The 26,007-nt window shown below is 40.7% G+C and overlaps 1 protein-coding gene across 2 annotated transcripts; it reads right to left on the bottom strand.

Annotated features, from left to right (window-relative positions):
• col2a1a (collagen, type II, alpha 1a) lies at positions 1–26,007 on the bottom strand. Of its 2 annotated transcripts, XM_031316711.2 has the most exons (54): positions 25,681–26,007; positions 23,586–23,792; positions 22,330–22,346; positions 22,139–22,171; positions 21,324–21,356; positions 21,066–21,119; positions 20,605–20,697; positions 19,852–19,929; positions 19,528–19,572; positions 19,359–19,412; positions 18,885–18,938; positions 18,208–18,261; positions 18,050–18,103; positions 17,877–17,930; positions 17,712–17,756; positions 17,501–17,554; positions 17,311–17,355; positions 17,110–17,163; positions 16,545–16,643; positions 16,360–16,404; positions 16,152–16,250; positions 15,995–16,048; positions 15,769–15,876; positions 15,611–15,664; positions 15,361–15,459; positions 15,167–15,220; positions 14,525–14,623; positions 14,231–14,284; positions 14,057–14,110; positions 13,916–13,969; positions 13,652–13,705; positions 12,621–12,665; positions 12,375–12,473; positions 11,003–11,110; positions 10,314–10,367; positions 10,136–10,189; positions 9,994–10,047; positions 8,838–8,891; positions 8,629–8,736; positions 8,403–8,456; positions 6,453–6,506; positions 6,159–6,320; positions 5,890–5,997; positions 5,425–5,532; positions 5,206–5,259; positions 4,979–5,086; positions 4,804–4,857; positions 4,578–4,685; positions 4,414–4,467; positions 3,680–3,787; positions 3,238–3,526; positions 2,047–2,234; positions 1,671–1,913; positions 1–1,547 (listed from the first exon to the last, which is right to left on the bottom strand). In XM_031316711.2, the coding sequence occupies exons 1-54, from the start codon at positions 25,772–25,774 to the stop codon at positions 1,401–1,403; spliced, it is 4,464 nt and encodes a 1,487-aa protein (XP_031172571.1). In that variant the 5' UTR covers positions 25,775–26,007; the 3' UTR covers positions 1–1,400. The 2 variants fall into 2 exon arrangements, with proteins under 2 accessions (XP_031172571.1, XP_031172572.1); XM_031316712.2 differs by lacking the exon at positions 23,586–23,792 and having other exon boundaries at positions 25,681–26,006.

Raw genomic sequence — 26,007 nt, 5'->3', positions numbered from 1 at the left:
CGCCATTTCTGTTTTTATTCAAAACTCAATTAAAAATCAACTTCATTCTTAATTCGGTTTTCCTTTTATTTTCCAATTTACATCAATTAGAAGTGTAACAAAATAAAAACAAAAATGATCATAATAAAATTAATTAAAAAAATGTACACGCCCTCACACACACACAGACAACCCACCCTGGTTGTTTTTGAGCGACCGTCCTCGGAGTCCTGCGTTTAGCTTTTCGGGCTCCAAGGGAGGCTTTCCGAGTAGCCCCTGTCTCCCCTGTCTTTACCCGACTGCACCCCTCCTCCAGGGTGGAGTGTGAGTGTGTGGTGTGAGGCTAGTGGGAATTAGGGTTGGGAGGGGGGGTGGGGGGGGAGACTGAATTACAGAACTCATAGCACCTTCTGAAGAGAGAGCAACCCAAAGCAAAGATGGCCATTCAGCCCCATATCCACCTGAAAGCTAATTTTTGGTCAGCTCAGATTTAAACTCAACATTTTCACTTTGTTTTTCAGCGTGAGGTAGCTTTAAACAATCTGGATGGCTACAATAAAAAAAAAGCAAAACAAATTTCCCTCAAATTCTTTCAAAAATATTTTTAGTTTGGACGAGAACTGGGCCTTCCTCTGATGGGCAGTCAAGGGGTACAGGACATTGAAACATACATCCCAAATGTAACCTCACTTTACAAAAAGTGTTGGTGTGCATATAGACACATGTACGCACATAATGTGGAAATATATATAAAACCATCTGGTTGTTTATAAACACAGACTTTTACAACAATAGAACCAAGGATGTATAATACACAGTAAAGGTTTGACTCCTGCTCACGATGGACAGGCCTGGAGCACCTGGATTTGATTTTACTGAGTTTTTACTGATTTATTTTGGTCTACACTGATTCAAAATGCTGTATTTGTGTGTCAGGAGGGAAACAGGGAGGGAGGTGGAGTAGGACTGGGACAGAGGCTGTGCGGCTGTTCTGTAGTGGAAAGGGGGCTTGTCTTACTTACAAAGTAAACCCGTCCAGTCCTACCTCAACTCTGCCCATTCAGGTTAGACAATAAATAAGTGACATCAAGTCATGTTTCTGTTCTCCATAACTTGTTCGCTTGGTCCCTCTTCCTCCTGGCTCTGACTCATTCCCGTCAACAGTGGGCCATGGGAAACATGACTGGATCTCAGGAAGCGGGTTGACAGAGAATGCTGGTGTGGTGTACAGATATTGCCGGTGCCCTTCAGTGCTAACATCCAGGGAGTACAACTTGGAGAGCACTTCGTTGTGAGAGAAAAAGTATCAATTTTCTTTTATAATTTCCAGTCTTCTTTATTGTGGAAGTGTGTGTGTAATGGTTCATGGTTGAGTTTATTTATTTCCTGTGTTTTTTGGGGGGCCATTGTGATATTCCACTTTACAAGAAGCAGACTGCGCCTACTTCCACTCCAAACTCCTGATCCGCTCCTCCGATGTCCATGGGAGCAATGTCCACGATTGGCAGACGGGAGGTTTTCTGTGTTTTGTACTCAAAGACAGTCTTGCCCCATCGGTCTGTATGTTTCTGTTGGGTGAGAGTAGAGAAATGTGTTAACAGCAGTCTCATGATACAATGACAATCATACATGGATTAAATTGAAGAGGGATTATTTGTTTCTGGTTGTGTTTTGCAGCAGTCCACCCTCACCTTGCAGCCATCCTCCAACACGCTGTATGTGAAGCGACTGGTGCCCTCTGCGCGGATCTCCACATCGTTGGAGCCCTGCAGCTTCAAAGCCTTCTTCAGGTTGCCTGTGGCCTGGTCCATGTAGGCAATGCTGTTCTTGCAGTGGTAAGTGAGGTTCTGGGATGCCTCAGTGGACAGAAGCCTCAAGAAGGTCAGCTGGATACTGGCAGCGTTGGCAACAGGGCCATCCTCGGCGTAGTTAAACTGTACGACCAGAAGACAGGTCAAGGGGACATTCATGAGTAGCTTTCATGTTTAGGATTGTTTAATCTTACTTTGAAATCAGTTTATAGACAAAGAAGTGATCTTAAGTGTTGTATTGTAAAAATGCACTCACGTGGAATCCTCCATTCATGGTCTCTCCGAACCAGACATGTTTGCGGTCATTGCTCTTACTGGTCCACCAGTTCTTCTTTGGTACCTCGGCGATGCTTGGGTTGACGCAGGTCTCTCCTGTCTCCATGTTACAGAAGACCTTGATGGCATCGGCTGTGCTGCCAATGTTGGGATCAACCCAGTAGTTACCTGGAGAGATGAGAAACATGGGTTAATAAGGAGTGGCGTGTGTTTTTATTCTAAAAAAGAAAGAAAAGAAGGTGGTAAGTCTGTTGAATGGCTGGTACCCAAAGACCAAATCATATACAGTATGTATCTTGAAGGAGTGCCACTTAATATACTGTAGATAGACTATAGCAGGAATAAGCAGAAATCTGAAAGCATCATTGTATCTACCCTTTTTGGGGGAGATCAGACCTAAAAAAAGCATGTATTTGTATTTCTAAGTATGGACATGTATTTTTGTTAGTTTTCTATCTGCTGTCCTTGGTACCAAGAAACATTACCTTCAGTATGACCTTATTCAAGCAGAGACACTTTTACACACCCAATCATTAAAGCTTTAGTGTGTAACTTTTTGATATTAACGAACGTCCGTTACATTCAAGCCATTGCCAAATGAGTTGCTACAAAACTAATTAAGACTATCAGCTCCACACAACTCTCTCTGTATTTCTCAGTATGGCTATGTTCAGAAGATTGTCGTTTGGTGACTTTCCCGCGCAGAAACTCAAGTGAAGATGATTACCTCTTCTGAAGAGTCCATCATGTTTTTTTAATCCTCCGTGTCCTCCTTGGCTACTAGCAACTGTGTGGAGGAGGGGTGGGGGCGTGTGCGCGTGTGCGTGATCACGTAAGGCTGTATCACGTGGACGCGCCGACAGTGTTGTTGTCATTACTTAGAATTCCTCATTAGGGCGACAGAAACTGCGCACTATAACTTTAAATTGAGAGGAAAAGGTATAAAGAAAGTCTGATTCTGTCTCTCTTTCACGTTGCTGCAGCCATCTTTATTTCAGTATCACTGAACAAAATACATCTGAGTATTCAATTCACCATTAGTAAAGCTGCAGCTACCTCTGTGATCTGAAACTGAAAGCAGCACTTTGAATGTGTAATGTTATAGTATAGTTGTTATAATATAGATTTTTTTTCCCCCCTTTGATTTTGCCCCACGCCCCAGCCTACTTACCACTCTTCCACTCAGGGTGGCACAGTTTCAGGTCTCTGCAGGTGCGAGCAGGGTTCTTCTGGCTACCGTCAGGGCTGCGCAGGGTCTCAATCTGGCTGTTGAGGGACTTAAGTGTGGAATCGACCTCCACATCATGCTGCCTCAGGGAACTGGAGGCCTCATCGGCCCTCATGTACCTGAGAGGATCAGGGGACTTCTCAGTCTGACCCAGACCTGCGAAGGCAGACATGTCGATGCCGGGGCCAGGAGGACCAGGAGGGCCAGGGGGTCCGGCGTTACCAGGAGGACCCTGAAGGAGAGGCAAAAGCAGGGAAACGGATCAGGGGGGGGAGGGCATTCAGGTACAATCATGTGTAGTGAAACCGCGCTGAAAAATCCCAGTATGTAGGCTTGTGGTAGTTGTGGATTTTATTTTATTTTATTTTTAGGATGTGTTACGTACAGCAGGACCACTTTCTCCAGAACGTCCACGAGGTCCAGGGGGTCCAATGGGGCCAGGCTGTCCATTTGATCCGTCTTTGCCAGCAGGTCCGGATGGTCCAGATGGTCCCTTCAGAAACAGTGAGAGTGTTAAAGTAAAAGCTAGAGGATGCTAAAATGTCTGTGTTAATCTGAAATATTACTTCTAAACTTCTGTCTTTCTATTCAAAGAGTAAAGCAGTGCTGGTGTTTGTTTTTTTTTAGATCCACCATGCAGTCTGAATAAGAAAAAGAAAAAAAAATCTGATTAAGCAATTCAAAAGTGCCAGTGATTACCCCAATCACCTTCAGAGCCTTTTCCTTATTATGCATGAAGATTATTTGTATGGTGACATTTTTCCTCGTTTTCCTTATCAGGCACCATGCTTAGCTAATCTAGAATAGATATTGAAGTCCATTTCTGATCTCAGCAGGAGTGGTTTCACAAATCACGGTCCGTCCTGTCCGTCTGCCTCTTTTTCTCGCAGAGAGTAATTATAAAATGCCTGAGCTGCCCATCTTATCACAGCGGTGGGTAATTAAAGCATGTGGCCTCTCCTTTCCCCGTCTTCATCAGGTGATTTGAGAATTACAAAGAGACTAACCTGTGCCCTTCATTACCATGGCATATCTCGGGTGTTAAAGCTGCAGGATGGAAATGTAATAAGAGTTTTCGTTTCGTCTCTTTGGCTTTTTGCTTTTGCTCAGTTTTCTCACCTTAGGTCCGCTTGGTCCGGCAGGTCCGGCAGCTCCAGCATCTCCAGCGGAACCCTGTTAGAGGATGAAGACAATAACAGATTAGATGGTAGGGCAGACAGAGGAAGGGAAGTAAGAGACAAAGTGATACTGCAGGGATGAACTGTTCGATTTGGATCACTTACAGGAGGTCCAGGAAGACCCTGCAGACCAGTGAAACCGCGGTGACCCTTCTGTCCCCTCTCTCCAGTCTCACCAGACTCTCCCTTGTCTCCACGTGGCCCTTGGGGTCCCTAAAGGTTTAACATGTATTAAAATGCATGGCTGCATATGTGTAGCACTTCTAATTACCTAAATCGAATGAAAAAAAACGATAATGATATTGTTGCTGTTAGAGATGATGATACTCACAGCCATTCCTCTAGCTCCAGCGGGGCCTGAGGGTCCTGCTGGTCCTTGAGCACCCTAAAGAAAGAAGCAATAGTGTGGGTGCTTGCTTGTGTTAATATAAAAAATATATATATATGAATCAGCACATGGTACTATGCCTTTGCCTGTGGCCCCTACAGTATGTTGTGTTACTCACACTCTCTCCTCTGTCTCCCTGCTTGCCGAGGGGTCCGACAGGTCCAGGGGCACCAGGGGCACCAGGAGCTCCAGGGGCGCCAGTGGGACCGGTGTTACCGCGCTCTCCCTACAGGAGGACACAAGGTGATGACTCAGGGTAACAGTTCCTACAAACTAGCAGATCTAGAAGACTTTTGTCAAATTGTGTAATTTGCTGGACTGTAGAGTTTTATGTGAGTCTCTCACCTTGACTCCAGTAGCTCCATCTCTACCAGGAGGTCCATCTGATCCAGGGGTACCCTAAAATACAGCAACATATTTTAGTTTGTGGGTTAAGGTTATGGCAGGCATCTGATTTGATGGATCAAGATCACAGTATTATTTCCTGAGTAGATTGTAAATGTGGCAGGCCATGAAGTGATGCACAACAGATGCCCTGGCGTGGTGATTTGTAACATGTCTGACCTCTCTTCCAGTCTCTCCAGCAGGTCCAGTAAGTCCAGGGGGTCCCACAGGTCCAGGAGGTCCGCGGTCGCCAGGGGAACCAGAAGCTCCTTGTTTACCAGGCTCTCCCTGAACACAGAGGAAATATAATTATTAGATTTCAGTAGCTCCTTTGACATCGAAAGGCAGACAGAATAATCTTCTGACTTTCAACGGATCAGTATTTTGTGTCTATTGGCTAAGCAATAGAATCAATCAGAGTGAAAATTCAAAGATAAGTAACAAGGATAAGCCTCACATGTGAGGCAAACTTGGATTAATTTAAGATAAAGGCCAATCTGACATAATGAAGTAAATTTGTAAAAGGAAATGTTAAGAGGCAACCAAATGTCAAAAAGATTTTGTAAATCATAAGGATGTGGCCGTCATCACACTATCACACAGCCTACATGGAAACTAAAAAAACATATTGACGAAAGCACGTACAGAAGGTCCAGGCAGACCAGCGAAGCCTCTCTCTCCACGCTGACCAGGCAAACCGACAATACCACGAGATCCGCCCAGACCCTGGGGACCTGAAGGCCCATCAGCACCCTACGGAGTCAGGAAAGACAACGGTACACACCATTTTCTCATGTCAGTAAGGTGCAGATTTCATTATGTTTATTAGTGAATATCAGGCTGAAGCAGGTGATTGAGCCTCAATGTTGTCTCAGGTACGTATGGGTTCTTGTGAGGTGCAAAATCAAACTCACAGGGGGTCCATCCTCTCCAGCCTCTCCCTTCTCTCCTTGTGCGCCAGGAGCTCCACGAAGCCCAGCGTCTCCCTGTCTTCCTGGGGGGCCAGCATCACCACGAGCACCCTTTGGTCCCTCTTTTCCAGCAGAACCAGCAGGGCCAACAGGGCCAGGGTTACCCTGTGATGGGAAGAAAGAGAATCTCAGTGGGTAAGAGCAGAAATAGACCCAAACATGTACACAAATCATTTTAGATTGACTCAGTAAATCTATTTCCCTTCTGGGAATGTGTTGAATTGAGAAAACACTCACATTAGGGCCAGGAGATCCAACTCTGCCAGCAGCACCAGGGAAACCAGTAGCACCCTGCAAAAGAGAAAAAGTTCAGTAAGTATTGCAGTGGCAGCTTGTTAAAAATATTGCAGGATGTAAAGGGCTGAGTCCTGTGGACTACCATGTCCAACTTCAACATGCACTTCTGGAGGCTACACTTCCATTGCTCAGCTATCCAATGATCATGAGGCTCGTAGCGAGTGAAAAGCAGTTTATACCACGGACATGACCACAAAAATAAAAAGAAGTAAATCAACAAAAAAGTATCCACAAGCAATGATAGATTCTCGAAAACTGAACTTATGCTGAAATTGATTTACCTATAACTAAAATACAGCCTACAATCCGCAGTCAGAAAAATTGTTGCTCCACATCCTGCTCCATTGATGCTTACTTTGCACCTACCCCACTTCAATTTTTTTCAATTTTTTAAATCGTCCAATAGCACGACAGACTGGTGGAGCATGAGTCTTAATAGGGCAATACACATCAAAGCACATGCTACAACATAACCAATTACCCTAATTCTTATCTCATTCAATATTTTAAATGACTTAACACAATTTACTTTTGCAATGAGAATCCAATACAAAACTCTATAGACAACATGACATGGCTCTTACAAGCATAAACATACACAACCTGTTGACCTGATATATCTATCACTCTCATCAACAACTAAAGATGGTATGAGATTACCAGGTAGGATTTAGCAAATATAAATCATCATCTTACAGTACATGATGACTAGTACTAGCCAACAGTGGTCTCATCTCAGGCCTTATATCTCTGTATGTGAGTACACCAAAGTAAATACATAATGTATAACCTTTATGCTTTTGTGAATATGCAGAATACCAATTTAAAGAATAGCATTTTGACATGTCAGAGTAGGAGATGCATTGTAAATAAATAAGATGGCTGAATTCCATTTAGCTGATTTGGTTCCAGGGTCCTGGTATTGTGCACGCTGGCACACTGTCACACTGTCACGGCTTACTGAGACACCTGAATAAAATGGAGCCCCTGCTAATGTTGAAAAGGGTCTATTGTGCTGCCAATAAAGGCTAGAGCTGATTGAACAGTTCTCCTCCTATGTATTTATATGATATCATCATAATTTTTCCGTTAAGTGCTAGGGTAGGAGTTTTTCTTTATCTTATTTAAATGGATGATGTCAGAAATCGCTGTTGCTGCTGTGGGCCGGTATAGCCCAATGACACTGGACAGTATGTGATATTAGGTCATACAAATACATGCCATGTGACTTCAATCAGAGCCATCCCTGCACCTTGCGTTTGGAGCTCACTTCAGCATAAGAGGCTAGCTCAATCAATATTGTTTAAGTTGATCAAAACGGAATCATTTTAATGTCAACATAATTGACGACAATATGATTTACTGTATGTATTATATCCAACTTAGCTACCCTTGATGTTGTGTTTATAGATTCCTCTAGGGCTGCACCCACCTGATGATTATTTGCATCATCAGTTAATCTGCTGATTATTTTCTTTCTATTCTAAAAATTGTGAACAACGCCAGCTACAATTTCCTAAAGCCCAAGTTGACACCTTGAAATGGCTTGTTTTGTTCGGCCAAGAGTCCAATGCCCAAAAATATCTGATTTTTAAAAAAAAAAGACATCACAACTGAGAAGTTGGAACTAGAGAATGAGTGAATGTTTGATATTTTGCTTGAAAAATGACGCATTATCAAAATATTTGCAGATTAATTGTCTGTCAAATTGGCTCATCACTACACTCCTTATCTTAACTCCTAAATCAAGTCAAGATAAGTCAATAGGTTAATTAAGGAGTGAGAGAATCAATCAATCAAGGCCCAGGACTCTGAAGTGTACTGTCTATGTATTGGAATGCGTAAAGTCTGGATTATTCACAAGATTGAGTAAAAATAGGAGTTACTTACAGGAGCTCCCTGAGCACCACGTGCTCCTTTAGGTCCAGTTACACCAGTAGGTCCCTGAAAAAGAGGAACAACAATTCATCATGTTGATGTTACACTACAGTGACTTTAAAGCACTCTAAAGATCAAGAAATGTGACCTAAGATATATAGACCTGGTTCCAGGACTTTTATATAGTATATATATATATATATATATATATATATATGATAAGAATAAAAGTACCCACCACAGGTCCAGGAGCACCAGATGGTCCCTGAGGTCCAGAAGAACCAGCTTCTCCCTTCTGTCCAGTCTCACCAAGCTCTCCCTTGGCACCAGGCTGACCATCTGCACCCTGGATATGTTTTAAACCGAATGGTAAAATTATTATAATAAATACATTTCATTTTGCAGTTATTTCATTTGAACAAAAGGCACTGTAGTGACTTTACTTACAGGAGGTCCAGCGAAGCCAGCTGGCCCAGGAGGACCACCCTCCCCGCGGTCACCCTGCAAGGGGACACAAGATACTGCTGGTCAGGGCCAGCTCGGGGGGAAGGTATTGATGCTGTTTTTATTATCAGTTATTTTTTATTTAGAAATGTCTTCTTTGACACTGTTTATTGGTTTTTGTTCATTTAGAATAAGGAGAACACTTTTAAACATATACAAAAATATTAAATATTAATAGGTAATTACAGAGGGGGAAATTAAATGAAAAATTGATAAATAGGATAATGTGATACATAATTAAACAAAAATGTGTGCATCTCCCAAGAACGACCCAGTCACAAGAGTTCTACCCTTTCCAATTAATTACAAACATTTTAAAAAAAGAATATAATGTGATGTACTTTATGACATGTATATTTTGTGGTAATATTTATTTTATTTAATATGATGTACTATTCGGTACATATATATCATGTAGAATATGTGCTATATACAGTATAATGTTCTACCTCTGTTATTGTCTTCTTCCTGTTCTTATCCTGTCTTAGATGTAGTTTGCTGTGATATTTTGATGTGTGATACATTTTATAGGCTATGTATGTCTGTTTTTCCTTTTGAAAAACCAATAATAATTAAAAGCAAACAAGAAATTATATTGTGCAATCCGGTCATCATCCTATTCTCCCTGAATATTCACAGCCATGTAACTCTTGCTGCAATACAAGTGCAGCAAGTGGCATGACAGCAGCAGCTCCAATCTTTGTCTGATTTTAAGCATCAACACAGTCAAGTCCTATACAATTCCTCATTTTAATCTCTTACTATAGAAGTCAGTTTTTCTAAGGCCAAACTGAAAGACCTCTCTTTTTACTGTAGATCAAAAATATAAAGGGACACTTTCAGAGGGAAGCAATGTCTCCAATCAAAAGTCTCTACACTATCAAAGTTCAGCTTAGTGATCCCTCCCTTTTATGTTATTATTATGTAATTAATGTGTGAGCAGCAGCATTATACTCTGTCCAGGTTAAGGATGCTATACATATATACAAAGTATTTTTTTAACAAGAAGAAGCTTCATTATTTCAAGCCTGAGTTCAGTCCTGGACAAACACACCAGCTGATCAACTTGTGGTGTATACACACAAAAAGAGGTACTTACAGGAGCACCACGAGCACCAGCAGCACCAGTTTGGCCAGTGGGTCCAGTCTCACCCTGGATAGGAGAAAACCAGTCAGTCAACCAACCAACCAAAACAATTCAACTCAATTGATAACTTTTCAGCTAACCCTGTTATTCTTACCTTGGCACCGTTGGGTCCAGATGGGCCAGGAGGACCAATGGGACCAGTCAAACCCTGAGGGAAGAAAACAGAATGGGTACAGGTTATAGAGAATAAAGTTTGGGTGGGATTGAATTTTTTTTGTGATGACTGTCAAAAAAAGCTTTAATCTGAGACCAAGGATTTATTTTGAACTCACTCTACCACCATCCTTTCCAGGAGCTCCCTCAGGTCCTTTCTGTCCATTGTCACCCTGTTGGACAAAGAAGAAAGACGCATGTTAATCACACAGGAAACTACAAGGCCTCTGGTCATTACAAGTGCTCTATTATATGTAGTAATGGAATGTAACTAAGTTCATTTACTCTTACTACTTAAGTACTAATTTAAGTTTTCAAGCCACTTTCTACTTCTACTCCACTACATTTCAGAGAGAAATATTCTACTTTGTACTCCACTACATTAATCTGACAGCTTTAGTTACTAGTTACTTTACACATTAAGATTTTTCCACACAATACATGTGTAGTTTATAAATATATGATGTTTTATTAAAAATTAAACTACCCAACAATATAACGGCCTACAAGTAGAGCTGCAATAATTAAACCTTTAAACACACAACTGTTTGGATTGTTTCCATTTTCTAAAACGTGAGGATTTTTCTGCATTAAGTACTTTTACTTTTAATACTTTAAGTACATTTTCCCGATGATACTTACATACTTTTACTTAAGTAACATTTTCAATGCAGGACTTTTAGTACTTTTACTTAAGTAAATAATCAGAATACTTCTTCCACGACTGATCATATGTACTATTTAACTTGTGAAATAATCCCTAATATTAAAATAAAAATCCATTTTGACAAAAGAATTCGCTACTCACTCTGTCTCCCTTGGGTCCTGGGATGCCACCATTGCCTCTCTCTCCGGGCATACCCTGCAGGCCGGGGGGTCCCTGGGGTCCAGCAGCACCAGCTGGTCCAATGGCTCCCTGAATTAGAATTAGGAGATAACTTGTCAGTACAATTCTTTCATGTCTACTAGTTTTCTATGAACTAATTGAACCTGAGTGGGGACCCTAGAAATAGAATCAGAGTAGAACGGACATTGAACTGTTTGCAGTGGTCATTTGACTATTTCCAAAGAAAATGGCACTAAGCCCTGTGCATTGACCATAGGAATAGACTGAGTTAGCCTGTTACAACAGTCATGGTTCTTTGCGATGGCAATGCTCTGACCATCCTGCTATGGTGATTTGAATGGGAATGTCTGTTCTTCTCTCATTTTATTTCCATGGTGTTAATATGCTGGTCCTCTTTTTCCTGAAAAAGAATATTTTAGAAATATTGTGAAAATATATACTATTTAAATTTCATTATTAATCTAAAATTCCTCATAATTTCTCAAAAAATGAGAACTTGACCAAAGCTGCAGGTTCATGTCCAACATGTCCACCAAGGAATGAATAGAACAGATAGGTTCTCATTACTTTTTCTTAATTCATTTTAAGGAGTAGTTTGACGTTTTGGGAAATACGCTTATTGTTCTCTTGCCGAAAATTAGTTGAGAAGGTTAATACCACTTTTATGTCTGTACGGTAAAATATAAAGCTACAGCCAGCCAGTTAGCTTAGCTTAGCATAAAGACTGGAAACAGGGGGAAACAGCTAGCCTGGCAAAACAAAGGTAACAAAATGGACCTACCAGAACCTCTAAAGCTCACTAATTAACATGTTATATATTGTTTGTTTAATCCCTACAAAATCCAAAGTGTTAAAACAACACATTGTGTTTTACAGGTGGTTATGTGCCGGATGCCATATTTATTTTCCAAGGATGGTGAAGGTATCACCCACCCTACTCTGCCTTTGATTGGCTTACCCTGATATTCTAACCCTAACCCCTAACCAATGTCACTCCTCTTGCCTAAACCTAACCAACCCAACCAACAAAGGCAACAAGTACTAGCCAATCAGAGGCAGAGTAGGGTGGGTCATGACTTAGCCATCCTTGGAAAAAGAAAATTGGCCTGCTGGACTACTATATGTGTTGGCCGGGCGCAGTAACTTCCTGGAGCCTTGTCTCACTGTGAGGTTGCCAGGCAACCAGCAGAGACTCCAGGAAATTAGCCAGGCATGGTATGGACAAGAAGTCCACCTTGAACAAATTTTTTGATATGTTCTTCTGGAATCAGAAACGCCTCAGAGCACTAATTTGATTCTAAACATAAAAATGGTATCAAAGTCATACACTAACCTTGGGTCCATCTGTTCCAGGTGTTCCAGGAAGTCCACGAGGTCCCTGAAGACCCTGAGCTCCAGCACCACCCCGCTCACCAGGGAAACCACGTTCACCCTGTTAGGAGACAAAGAAACGGAATCAACAGGAGAAACAAGGAATGGTAGCAATAACCCAGAGGAGTGCTTGTTGGGTCAAATGTTGTACCAAAATGATAAAATCCAGGTCTCAATGTATGAATGAAGCTTTAACATGGAAACTCACTCTGGGTCCGACAGCACCAGGCACTCCGGCCTCTCCAGAAACACCCTGCACAGAGAGAAGACACACTTTTTTCCTGTTTTTGAAAGTTACACTTATTTAAACTTCTGTATCGTAAAACTTCAACAGAGCAACTTAGTTATGGATTCATTTGAAAAAGCGGTGCAGAAATGAAATACAAAAAGTAAGAAATCTTAACTGATTAGATTTAGATCACCAAGATATTTACCTTGGCATATTGTTTTTAGATATTAGAATGCATTGTTACAGCAGTTACCCTTCACATAAATCACTAAAACAAATGAGGCAGGTAGGAAAAGGCAGCCAGTTGGTGATTAACACTTAGCATTAGCACTGGGATATATCTTGTTATATATATACACCAAGTTATTTTTACCGTATTGAACCAGAGACTGTTTTAGCTTGTCTTTTACTCTTTCACTCCCTTCATTTCTACATAATGCTGATTTTTCCAGGAGTGGGTTGAATACTTAAAAAAACATCATTTGGCATGTGGGTTGTACTATACACGCGCTCGCATACTTATAGTCTGTGTCCTGCGTGTTGAAGGAGTTTGTCATCAACGATACACCTACAGATGCATGCTGGGTATCAGTAAAAAATATCCAATATCAGTACCGATACCAATACCATGACTTCGATACTGGTACCTGAACGATACTTTTTTTCAATACCAATTTTATAAAATCCATTTTAACAAAAAGTAATTACAAAGCCTTCTTTATGTAAGGTAGAGATTGTCCTGCGTGTCTCTACTACGTGTAACGTTATACAGCCAATCACAAGCATTATTAGGTTTTGGTAGAAGCATGCTGCATGCTTATTGGCTCACTGACTCTGATGAGATTTATTCCTTAGGTATTGAAATTGGGTATTGAATGACAAAGCATTTTTTGATACTCGAGAGACTTCATAGGCAATTCGGTCTGTGCCTAAAAAGTATTGAATTCGGTACCCAGCCCTACAGATGCAACACATCCCAAGTAACAGGTTTGTTAGTAAGTCTCGCTCACCATGTCTCCAGGTTTTCCAGCCTCTCCTGGGGCACCAGATGGTCCAGGCAGACCCTGTCCAACAACAGCAAACAGATTAGTTATATCATATCTAGATAATTACTTATAAGTCTGCTGTCTTCCTGAATTATTGTCTGTCCAACACTTTATCATGTCCAGAGTTTGAACTCATACTGAAAATGAATCATACTAATATGATATTGATTTTTTTGTTTTGTTTTCCAGACTGGTGTATGTGGGATTTGATGAGAAAAATAAACTCACCTGGAAGCCAGGGGGTCCAGGCTGTCCTTGCTCTCCTCTCTCTCCAGCAGGTCCCTGTGATAGACCCAAACACAAGCAATCAGTCCAGGACTTATCTCACAAGACATATCTCACAACATGTGATCACACTGAAATACTCACAGCAGGGCCAAGAGGTCCAGCAGCACCAGTCTCACCATCTTTTCCAGGCAGACCCTGTTCAGAGAGAGAGTATTTCAATTATGAAAAAGTGATCTGGAGACAAAGAAATGATCAATCCATTTATAAGGTTGTCTTTTTAAGAGTGTAAAGTATTTATGGAGAAAATGTACTCACTCTCAGACCAGGGCGACCCACAAGACCTTTCTCTCCTGTCTTTCCAGCTTCACCCTGTTGGAGAGAAATCACAGTAAATGATCCGTAGTAAGTCTCTCTCGATTGCAGTGCTACAAGGTAAACAACAGTAGTGCTACTGGTAGTGATATTTGGCTACAAAAAAAGCTGGAATACTTATTTGTCTCATCTAGACATGGATGCATTTAGACTGTATATTATCAGGTTTTCATTATGCTGTATGAAGACACCCCTTGTGTTCCTACTCTACTCTTATAAAAAAAAAAAAAAACTCACATTGGCTCCCTTTGGTCCAGGGAATCCCATTACTCCTGGCTGTCCACGGGCTCCCTGGGGGCCGGGTGGGCCTGGGCGACCGTCCTCACCAGAAGCACCCTGTCAAAGGCACAAGGTAAAAAATCAGCACTGAAATCCAGAGGTAACAGATATTAACTTGTGAGTTGAAACTTGTGTGTGCTCATCATATATGCTAAGCTTGCACACAATAATATTATTATACTAGGATGCACACAAAAAAAGGCTCAATACAAGGCTTTCATTTCAGAACTTTAGTGTTGTGTGTTTGTTTCTTGTGTTCGTAAGCACATGTGCTGTAGTTTTGTCATATTTCAAAGTACTGTTTTGTTTAAAATGTGGCTGGGAAGCCACTTTGAATGTGTCAACTGCTTTATTATCTCTAATTATGAAAGTACATTTGTAAAGTACATTTTTACTTTTTGTGCATGTTGCTGTTTAGGAAAATGTATACAAATTGTGACGCCAGCATTTCATAACAAAGCAAACTGCTACTAATAAGCATTTTTTTTGCTTGTTGCTTGTGATCTTTTAAAATGCCTTGTATTATTTCAGAACCGAAACACTCGTAACTTTTCATAAGCATGACAGGAAGCACCACCTCAGGATTATTATTGTACTCACAGAGGGTCCAACTTTGCCTTGAGGACCAGCATCTCCGGGACGACCGGTGAGACCCTATGAGAGGCACACACATCATTCAAGAGGTGGGACAAATCTCGACAAAATCAATCAGATCAAAGCAACCACACTAAACATTTTGGGTTTGAGATTTCAGGTTAAGATTGAGATTTCACTGTCTGACTGTTCTGACTCACTCTGGCTCCGGGGAGACCTGATTCTCCTGTGCGTCCAGGATCTCCAGTAGCACCTTTGGGCCCAGCAGCACCAGGAACACCACGGTCACCAGGGGCACCCTGAAAAAGATAAGACATCAGTCAGTTCAATATCAGTCTGGTAGAAATATGGCAGCTCGTTTTATGACCAAAGCAGCATCTTTCTGGTGCTGCAGTGCTTAGATTAAATCAACATGTTGACGGTGTCAGTGAGCTGAAACCAGGACCCCACCTTAGCACCAGCAAGACCATCCTGACCTGGGAAACCACGGTTACCAGGAGCTCCCTGGAAAGAATCACAGAGATACATTTGATTAGATTGAGCATACAATAGCAACAACTACTTAATGTCACTTTTTACCAATGTTATTGTACATCCTGATGACTTACTCTCTCTCCTGGAGGTCCGAGTGGTCCAGCAGTTCCAGGCTCTCCTCTTGCACCTCTCTTTCCTTCTTCACCAGCAGGGCCAGGAGCACCTTGGGGACCAACTGGGCCCTGGGAAAATGAAGATATGTAAGTAAATCTTCTCTGTAGTCTAATTCTAAAATATGTATTACAGTTGTTATGGAATATATGGTCAAAAATCACTGAAAAACAAGTCAAAACAACTCACAAGCTCTCCCTTTGGTCCAGCTTCACCTTTGAATCCAGGAAGACCAGGGTCTCCCTAGGTATGGCAAGAAAGAAGACAGTCACAACAATGAATAATCATAACACAAACAGAGTATTGAGGTTTTCACAGAGTTTTAGATTATTCCCAAATGACTTACAGACTGTCCCTTTGGCCCCAGAGGTCCTGTAGCTCCCTGTGGTCCAGGTGGGCCACGGGGGCCGGGGAATCCAGGAGCACCAGCAATACCAGAAGCACCCTTCAAGGAAGAAAGAAACAACAATATATCAGAATAAAGTCAAACTGTAATTGTAATGAATTATAAAGAATCACAAGGTAGTTGAGGACTCTACAGAGAGAGGACTTACAGCAGATCCTTTAGCTCCGGGAATACCATCAGTACCGGGGTTACCCTACACGCACACAGAAGAAGAAGCAATGCGTCACATTGTGTCGACAAAATATTAACCGAAAACAAGCACAGTGTAAGAATGGTACTGTTGTATGAGTCAATTAAAATCTGCATGATCGGGATTAGTGATGGTAAACAAACCGATGCTCCGGCAGGTCCGGGAGATCCTGGGGTACCGCCCTCTCCGCGGGGTCCCTGTGCTCCTTCAGATCCACGGGCTCCAGTAGGACCAGCTTCTCCCTGACAGGACACAATTCATTTACCATTAAAATAGAAAAAAAGTAATTTATCATTTACCTGTGAAGCCAACATGTGTTCCTTCATATAGCACAGATGTGCTGTATGTTCTTATATGTTCCCATATGTATTTAAGGACAATTACTTTTATTCTAAGTTCAATATGACATAACTATTAATGCATATTTGTCTTTCTTGAGAAGATTGTAGAGTAGTTTGTAGAATATACTCAAATCGATCATTTGTGTATGAAAAACAAGAACCTACAAGAACCAGGCAGGAGTTTGTGTGTCTTTATTACATGAACCCAGACTGAATAAAAAGAGATGTCTACAAGTACTGAGCGATAAAGTAGAACCTGTAGATGCAGTTAAATGACAATCACTAGGCTTTTTTGTTGTTGCTCATTTTACTACATAAGGTATGCTACAAAAAAGTAGTAGTTTATGATAATGTGATGTGCACAAACCTTGGCTCCTGGAGATCCTGGGAAACCGGGAGCTCCAGCAGGGCCAACAGGCCCCTGTAGACAGAATAATAATCTGCAGGTTAGGGTGCATGTCTCATCCCTTTGATGCTTGTGTTATCAAAGGCCCAACACCCTAAACAACATTACAAAAGAAAAATCAATTGAATGAATTGGATGCAAAGTGGGAACTATGATACTCACAGGTGGACCAGCGGGACCGGGCAAGCCATCATTTCCACGGGCTCCCTGAGGAGTAAAAAGACAGGATAGTCAGTTGTGTAATGAAGAGACCATAACATATGCTTCTTAAAAGTTGTTACAAACATGGTACAGAAAACTAAAAATATATCGATGCTCAATAGATTAAAGCAGCCATGAGTTTGTTACTCACTGCAGCTCCAGCAGCTCCAGAACGCCCCCTCTCACCAGGCAGACCACGTGGGCCCTACGACAGAAGATACAACTGCTCAGTTTGTCTTGATTATTATGGAACATATAGCTGTAATTTACAAAACAATTATTTATCTTCCCTAGCATCCCATACGGTTACTATTTTATGTTTGAATTCATTTGACAGATAAGATAAAGCCCTGGAGACTCACCATGGGTCCAGGGGCGCCGTTCTCTCCTGCAGAACCAGACTCACCCTGATGGGAACAGAGATCAGAAAAATTAGAAGAAGTGAGCAGAAAACAATTGAAGAAATTGCTAAACAATTAGAATCTGGTTATGTTATTGCAAAAAAAAGATACATGTGGTGGTCTTACCTTGGCTCCTGCAGCACCAGTTTCTCCCTTAGCTCCATCCAGACCAGGATGACCCTACAGGGAAACACAACAGGACTCATCAGGAACTCACACATCAGTCAGTCTTCAGGTGTAATCAATGAGCATGATTTATTCTTCTGCTTCTGTTTAGCAGTGAAGGTTGAAACACTCACTCTGTGTCCTTTGATTCCAGGAAGTCCAGGAGTTCCAGGGAATCCACGAGCTCCCTGAAAATACAAAAACACCACATTTTTTACATGAGGGAAACTTATCCTCATCTCTATTTTCTTCTCCTGACTTTGACATGTGCTGTAATCCTGAAGTTAGTCACCTGAGGCCCTGCAGGTCCACGCTCACCAGCTTTTCCAGGTTTGCCAGCCTCGCCCTAGAAACAAACAGGAAGTGGAATGAGTATTTCTTCAAGCAGTGTACAGCAGCTACTTGATATGGTGTAGCTGCACTGTACTGCACTGTAGAGGAAAGATATGCATACAGCCATTATTCTCACCAGTATTGCTAGGAGATAGAGAGTGCCCCCTAGTGGTACATTTGGTTTAGGGGGTAGGGAGCTTATAAAAAAGTTGTTTATATGTTAGATCAACTCAAACATCATTGTGAAATAATAGTAAGGCAATAAAGTAAAATAGTAACATTGTTACTTGGGTCATAAGAGAATAAGTGAAAACTTTATAACATGAAATGTTTCACTCTGTTATACAAAATGTGGTTTGCTTTGACCTTTGTGTAGGTTTTGCACTTATGTTTTAATATGCAGTGGGTACAAAGATAATAATACTAATAATAAACTTTATTTATACAGCACTTTACAAAACAAAGTTACATTAGTTAAAACAGGAACAAAAACATTTCAGGAGTGCAAAGACATCAACTCAGACAAACACAACAATGCAAATTAAAATGGAAATAAAATACCCAAAAGTAATACAAAAAATAGGGTTAGATAAGAAAAGGTGGACAATAAAATAATAATGAAGCCTCGACACTTACATCACTTCCAGGTTTTCCAGAAGGTCCAGGTGGTCCACGAGGTCCCAATGCTCCCTGTCATAAAAACACACACAGATTAACCCTTAGTTGCAGTTATCTCATTGATCCAAAGATAATTACAAAGTTACAGTTACAGACGTTGTGCTGCAAAATGCAAACACTGCCTTTACACTGTCCAGCCGTTCAACTAAATTTGTGGCTAAATTTGGTGACGGTATCAATGATTTTCACTGTGTGAGAGAAGTCAAACAGCGATAGACTTAAATATGATAAATAGATAGATATTTATGGATGTATTTATTGTGATATTTATTTATTTAAATAGGTTTGTGACACTGTTTATTATGAGCATCTGTTTCTGTGGAAGTAGGTGCAGTTGGTAAACCCTAAACATTACAGCAAATGTAAGCAGTACAGTATGAAATCAGTCTGTTGGACACATAGATGCATTCTGGGATATGTGTTAATACTTACAGCTGGACCAGGCTCTCCAGCCTCTCCAGGGCTACCTTGGAAACCCTGTGGTCCCTATAGGTACAAATAAAAATGCAAAGAATGTATTCATTTATACAGTTTGTACAGTAGCTGTTTGATTATAATGATCAATCACATAACGATGTAGTGCTGTAATGAATGTACTTACAGGAGCTCCACTAGGTCCAGGGGGGCCACGAGGACCCATAGGACCCTGAAAGAGAAACACAAGACATTCAGAGAAAGTTTACATAGTGTGACAAATTAATCTAATAGGTAGCTTGAAATCTCTGTGTTGGATTAAAACTACTGGACCACAAGGTGGCAGCATTGAAATGATTATTGTTTATCACTTTACTTCAGCAGCAACTCTGAGACAAGCTAAATGTTATAATGAGGTTTTGTCATTATGAGAGATGAACTGTTTACATACCAAAAACATACACATACACTCATCCTGTAAGATATATTCACTGTACACAGCGCTACGTACCATTGGTCCCTGCATCACACCCATCTGAGCACCTCCGGCCTTCTCATCAAAACCTCCAGCCATCTGAGCAGCAAAATTCTGTAAAACACAAAACAGACAAGAGATTTAGAGTCGGTTAGGGTTATTTATCCTGGCTGAGCTGCTCGGGCTAAGTGGGTCATTACACACAGCAGCAAGTGAAGGGCATTAACTGAATTAAATACTTTAATGGTAGTTCAGTTACCATGAAAGAAAATAGGAAGAATACATTTGCCTACTAAAGTAACGCACTATTTTCACCCTTCATGATTTTGTGAAAGCATACTATACAAGTATACTGCAGTCCATGTAGGACAGTAGTGTGCCTTCACATTCTTCCCTCTTTCTTCTTTGAATCAAAAACGAATAAATCTATGGACTCATTTTGGGCTGTTTCCTCTATTGATCAAGACAAATGTAACAGAAGTGAAGTCTCAAAGGAAGCACACACATTCATTCATTCATCAGTTCAATTCACCCTGTACTTTGCAATAATAGAGAACACAATGGGTTTAGTCATGCTAAAGACACAAATAATGCTTGAGATTTATATCAACAATTTACCATTAAGTCCTCTCTATATATTTAGACCTCTGTTTTAAATGCTTCTTCCTACCATTGTGTTATATGTGATATGGGAGTAACCCTGTGGTGTTTCGACTTAAATCTGAGGAAGATAAGGTGGTTTTGTTAAACTGTTTATGCCATGTGTTACAGAAGTTCCCTCAGACTCACCCCTCCAAGTCCTGGTGGTCCGGGTGGGCCAGGGGGTCCGGGGTTCCCAGGGGTGCCAGGCTCACCATCTCTTCCACGAGGTCCTGCATTTCCCTAGGGAAAAATAGAGAAGGTGATTTTCTCTAAGTTCATCAGGAGTACTAAAGAAGATTTCAGGTCAGATCTGTTTTTTTTTATCAATGCCTTTTACAACCAAACATTTACAGAAGAAGTCTCATATCTGTGTCATGATGATTAGCTTTAGATATTCCTACACACGAGTAATTAAAACACTGCAATCTCACACTATACAGAACTCTGTTAGTTCAATTATTAGAATGATTAGAACTGTTGCTTAAACTAATATTTGCTAGACCGATTCTGAAATCATACATTAATAGGAGACAATTTCTTCTGAATGATATACTGAGTAGATCGGTAGAGTAGATGGTGTTTTTTGGACACAGTGTGTTGTCTCTTACCTTATCACCCTTAGCGCCAGCTTCTCCACGGACTCCCTGCTCACCTGGGGGGCCCTGCAAAAACAAATCTATTTGTCTCAGTAAGATTCCCAGGATGGACAAAACTCCTATTCAGAGCAAGAATCATATTATTATCTACCAAAAAACAACCTCATCAAACAATGCTTGGATAAGTGTAGAATTAATATAATAAACAAAGAAATGTCCCCTTTTTTATCTCAGTAAAATGAATAAAAATGTATAATATGTAATATTTACCATAGGGCCTGGTGGTCCTTTTGGTCCTACAACCTGCACAAAGGGGACAAAAAAGATTTAGCAAATTACATCTTTATTACAAGACCAATCTTTCATGGTGTGTCCAGTTGTACCCGTTTCTGAACAGCTAAAATTAGAGAACATTCCAGCTTTGTAGGAGGTGGACATCAAGCTAATCTGATGAAGATTTAGTTTGACAGGGCAAGTTTTGTTAAAAACATCACCTCCTCTTAACCTCTGGAAATGGACTGACTTTGTTCACCTGACATGTGCACTTGCAGCAAAGTTGCTGATAGGATCTAAGGGGATTTGATAGGGTTCATTATGTCCAAGGAATGTGGGGTCTTTCCTAATGTAATAGAAAGTTCAATGAGGGATTGTTGGACATTGTAGTTAGCCAGCGAGAAACTGCCACTCTAATGATCAAAAATGTTTAAAACTCAAGAAAAAGTGGGACAATCAATACATAAAAATACTACACTTTTTCAGGGTTTGAGAATAACTCGAAAAGTCAAGAGAGAAATGTCAAATTCAACAAACCAAGAACTTGAGAAATGTGTGTATTGTATAGGTAAGTATTATGTAAATGATTGGGCACAATGCAGGACATATAAAGATACCAAATAAGAAAACAAAAGTCTGTAAGTATTTATTCCAAATAAAAGCAACAGAGAATAAAAGGTTTTGTTTGATAATTTGTTCTCTGAGCAAAATGAACACTCAGGCAAGTAATGAGTTTGTGTTTAAAGCAGTTTAGAGTGGAAGTTTTGTGTACAGCCATGAGACATTGCTGAGAGCAGAGGATTCATACTTACATCTGCAATCTCTCCTGGTTCCCCTTTCTGGCCCTGATTGATAACAGAAAGAAGTGATATCAGTGGGCTAAACAACTTTACTGAGAAACAAACTACTTCAAGCTTCAGATTTTACAAGAAAATGTTATTGTTTAATGTTTTCATACTGTTACTTGTTGAGTGAATGGATATCAGTCAACCTACTGCCTCACCTTAGCACCAATCGTTTCTGATGTTCAGATGGATGTATGAAGGGGAGGAAAAAGAACAAAACATTAAAAGTGTACAAGTATAAACAACTCAGACACTTGATTGATTTGAATCCTAGTTTGTGATTCTTAGGAAAGGAGACCTGCAAGCAAATCTAACAATGCTAAAGTGATCAAAAACCATTCACCAGTCCCAGAGGCAAAGAACCCATCCAGATTATATAAATGGTGAAATGTGATTCCAAGAGGGATGAAGCAGAAGCAAACATATATCCAATCATTAAAGCAAAAAAGTGAAAGTAAGTAAAAGGTAAGCAAGCTGTAACAGCCAAGCTTAGCTAATTAAATAAAGCATGGCAGCCAGTGCCAGTAAGCTTTTTGATATTGTTGTATATTGTGTATATTTATACCAAATTTGAGGGAATGAATTTATGTTTAAGTAATCTTAAACTTATTCTATTCCTGATGGCCTGGACAATCCACTACTGAGCAAGAACTCAGATATCAGCAAATTGTGATTTGGGTAAATTAACCTCTTTTTAAATATAAAAAAACACCTGTACATGTTGTCTTTTTAACAGCTTTGTATCTATTTGGTTAGATAAATCAGTCAAATCATTGTCATTTTCATATACCAGGAGGTCTCTTAGGACGCCACAAGAATGCAGTTGCTCTTGACAAGGCCTTGAACCTTTGACAGGTTCATCTATAGAGTCTTGACATGAGGCCTTATTCATTAAAGGTGAGGAAAACTTTGGTCACTCTCTGAAGACACCTTCATTTTGTAGAAGACTTCCAAATGAGTCAATTAAATCATTGAGTTGAGGCTCAGTATGGATGTAGGCTTCATCTTAGTCATGAGGTAAAAAAGCAGAAGGTGTCTCTACAGGTTTAGGTGAGAACCAGACAACACATCTCAGGATTCATCCAATTCTTCATGGAATAGGCTTTCATTGGGAATAAGAGATCCTGATAATGTGGCTTATATGGTCTCCATCCAAACCAAGCATGTAGAGGGCCACTTTGGAATCGGGAACATCATTAACGTTATTGACTTATTCCAAATCATAAAACTAAAATGTTTTAGAACAGCCAAAACTATTAAATTAAATCAAGAGATCAGTGACTGCTGCTGCTCCAATCAGGCAGACTATTTGGATCCTAAGGCAGTTCCCCATTCAAAAGTGTTAGCCAGGGTGAGATAAATGCAAGCTAAAAGAGTAATTTATTTATGGGTATTTGAATAAATAAATTACAACCAATGGGGGCACTGGCATCAGCAGGGCAGATGGGACAGCACTCTCCAGGTGGGATGAGAGGGTTGGCACATTCTTTGATCTCCTCGCAGATTATCTCATCACACAGAACCGCTCCGCTGTCGCACACACAGATACGACACGGCTCGGGCTTCCACACATCCTTATCATTATACTGCTGGCCGTCCTGGATGCAGCCACCTGCCTCCTCTGTAGGTGGCCAGCAGGGGGCGCGTGGCAGGTGGACAGAGAAGGAAGAAAGAGAGGATGGTTCAAGAGAGAATTAGATAGGAAAAGGTATTGTGGTTTATACAGTGTTGAGGGTTGGTAAAGCAGATGTTAAAAAAGAGGGTAGTGGGAGTAAGAGGATGAAAGGGGGTCAAGGGGCACGGCAAGGAAATAGGAGGAGTAATAGCAGTGTTGGGGTAAGATGGAGCAGTGGTTAGTGAATAAAGGAGGAAGGAGAAAGATAAAAGTTATCCTGTATCAAATAACAGCTATGAACACTTTGTAAAGTAATGCAGAGTACACAAAAAGTCACATTCAAAAAACAGCATAACACAATAAAACATACAAGTGTGATTGCATGATGTTAATAAATAGAAAGTAAGTGGCTTTGTTCCTTTGATGCTGACGAACAGGTGGTGGGTTGACCCAAAAATACACTGGTACAAATCAGTAGTTGTGTACTATAATTTACAAGTTTTAAAAATAACTCATTGAGCAGGCAAGAAAATGCTCCAAGTTATCATATGGAGAATTTTATAGCAACATAAAATGTAATGTCAACAAGAGCCACAGTTAACAGTTGTGTCTGAAGTTGAGGTATTTCGTGTCGGTGGCTGAGTATATTTAACCTGCAGGCCTGCTCTCCTGCTCGTATGAATGAACCTCTCTAAAAGGGGTACTGTGTCCAATTGACAAGCTGCTGCCTTAAGTAAACACTGGGTCCTTCTAAATTTCTCCATCTGGATCCCATAGCTGTGTCAAGCGCAGTGCAAACACTTAAGAATGGGTGATTTGTTTAATGTATATATAGCTTAGGGCTGGGCCTACTAACTGCTGTTATTTGTTTTTTTAAGCATATTTGTGAAAGTGATACTTAGTCCAAACATGTAACAAGGAGGTTTAGTTCCTGATCAGACATGAGTTTGGCTACTTTCAACTGAAATATTTGCTTTCTACTTTACCACCACTTCTGTTATTACAATACATGGCTTTGTGTTATGCTAAAAGCTGATTAATGCTATAAGAGAGGGAATTGGAAGCACTAACGTGAAGTCCAGCTTGCTATAAATACAACTATCTCCATCATCTGTTGACTCCCTGCTGTGCCCTCCCTTCCTGCTACCCTTTGAGCCTGCTAGCCTGGGGTCAAGCACTGTCTGAACCTGTCACTTCACATCATCAAACCCCCTGAATCTGCTCCAGCCAAATCACGTGGGTGAGGTTTACGTATATTTTTACATGTCTTAAAAACAGTTAAATTCCCATTTACTTATCAAGAATCATTTTCAAGAAAATCCTGATTTGTCTGTCAATCTTCAGACGTTCAGAAGTGTTTCTGCAACATAATGGTAGAAAAAAGTAATGCAAAGGCATTTGAGGCAGCAATAAGCCTGATTAAGCAGATTTACTGCTGAAAACTAGGACTACAGAATGAGCAAACACAGCAGTGAAGGCTGAGCAGCAGGACCCAGGTGAGGACAAATAGACACTTGTTCACCTGGTCCTCCATCCCACACAGATGTGCCTTGACAGCCTCACCTTTCCTACAGAAAGAAATGGACTGGCTTATTTGGAAAGACTATTGGTAGCCAGCTTGACATTATGCACTCATATCATTGGAAACAATCAACAACTACATAACTGTAAAGCATGTAATGCTGGCCATAGCAAAAAAAAAATAGTTGTGCTCTTCCTGTTCTTCATTTGACATCAAAACACTGGCATTTTATTTACTTCCCACTATTCTTCTGAGACATCAAGTAGAGAAGATTGGGAAGGCAACAAGAAGTCGGTAATATCATCAGAATAAAAATCCGCATTTCTTTTTGCAAGTAAAAAGAAAAGAGTCAAGAAAAACTGTGCAACTTACGGTCATCCTCTTCCTGACATCTGACCACGGATAGTAAAACAACTTGGAATGCTACAAGTAGCAGAACAGTCCTTGAGTCCACAAAGCTGAACATGTCTAAATATTAGACATGCAGTAGCTTGGGTGAGAAGTGAAGGATGAGACCAGGCTTTCAGTCAGTGGTGTGTTAAGTGTGTGTTCCCAGAGACTTATGGCACCATGCAGTCAAACCCTCCAAAATCTAAGTGGAATCCAACGCGGGGCCCCAGCTGGCACTCTGCACCCACCGCGTCAGGGCAAGCACCGCGGTTTTATGTCCACTGTGCCTTGTATGGATCTTCGTATATT

The sequence above is a fragment of the Sander lucioperca genome, chromosome 12 (assembly GCF_008315115.2).
Source record: "Sander lucioperca isolate FBNREF2018 chromosome 12, SLUC_FBN_1.2, whole genome shotgun sequence".
In the NCBI taxonomy this organism is placed as follows: Eukaryota; Metazoa; Chordata; class Actinopteri; order Perciformes; family Percidae; genus Sander; species Sander lucioperca.
Note: the sequence above shows the minus strand (reverse complement) of the source record. Positions and strands in the feature narration are given on the sequence as shown.

What these genes read in the sequence shown, in the direction of transcription:
- col2a1a (XM_031316711.2), bottom strand. Translation starts at nt 25,774, where the DNA reads ATGTTCAGCTTTGTGGACTCAAGGACTGTTCTGCTACTTGTAGCATTC. An exon ending in ATGTCAGGAAGAGGATGACC is followed by an intron (nt 23,793 to 25,680) that starts GTAAGTTGCACA and finishes GGCCACCTACAG; the next exon opens with AGGAGGCAGGTGGCTGCATC. An exon ending in CCGGAGCTAAAGGATCTGCT is followed by an intron (nt 16,251 to 16,359) that starts GTAAGTCCTCTC and finishes TCTTCCTTGAAG; the next exon opens with GGTGCTTCTGGTATTGCTGG.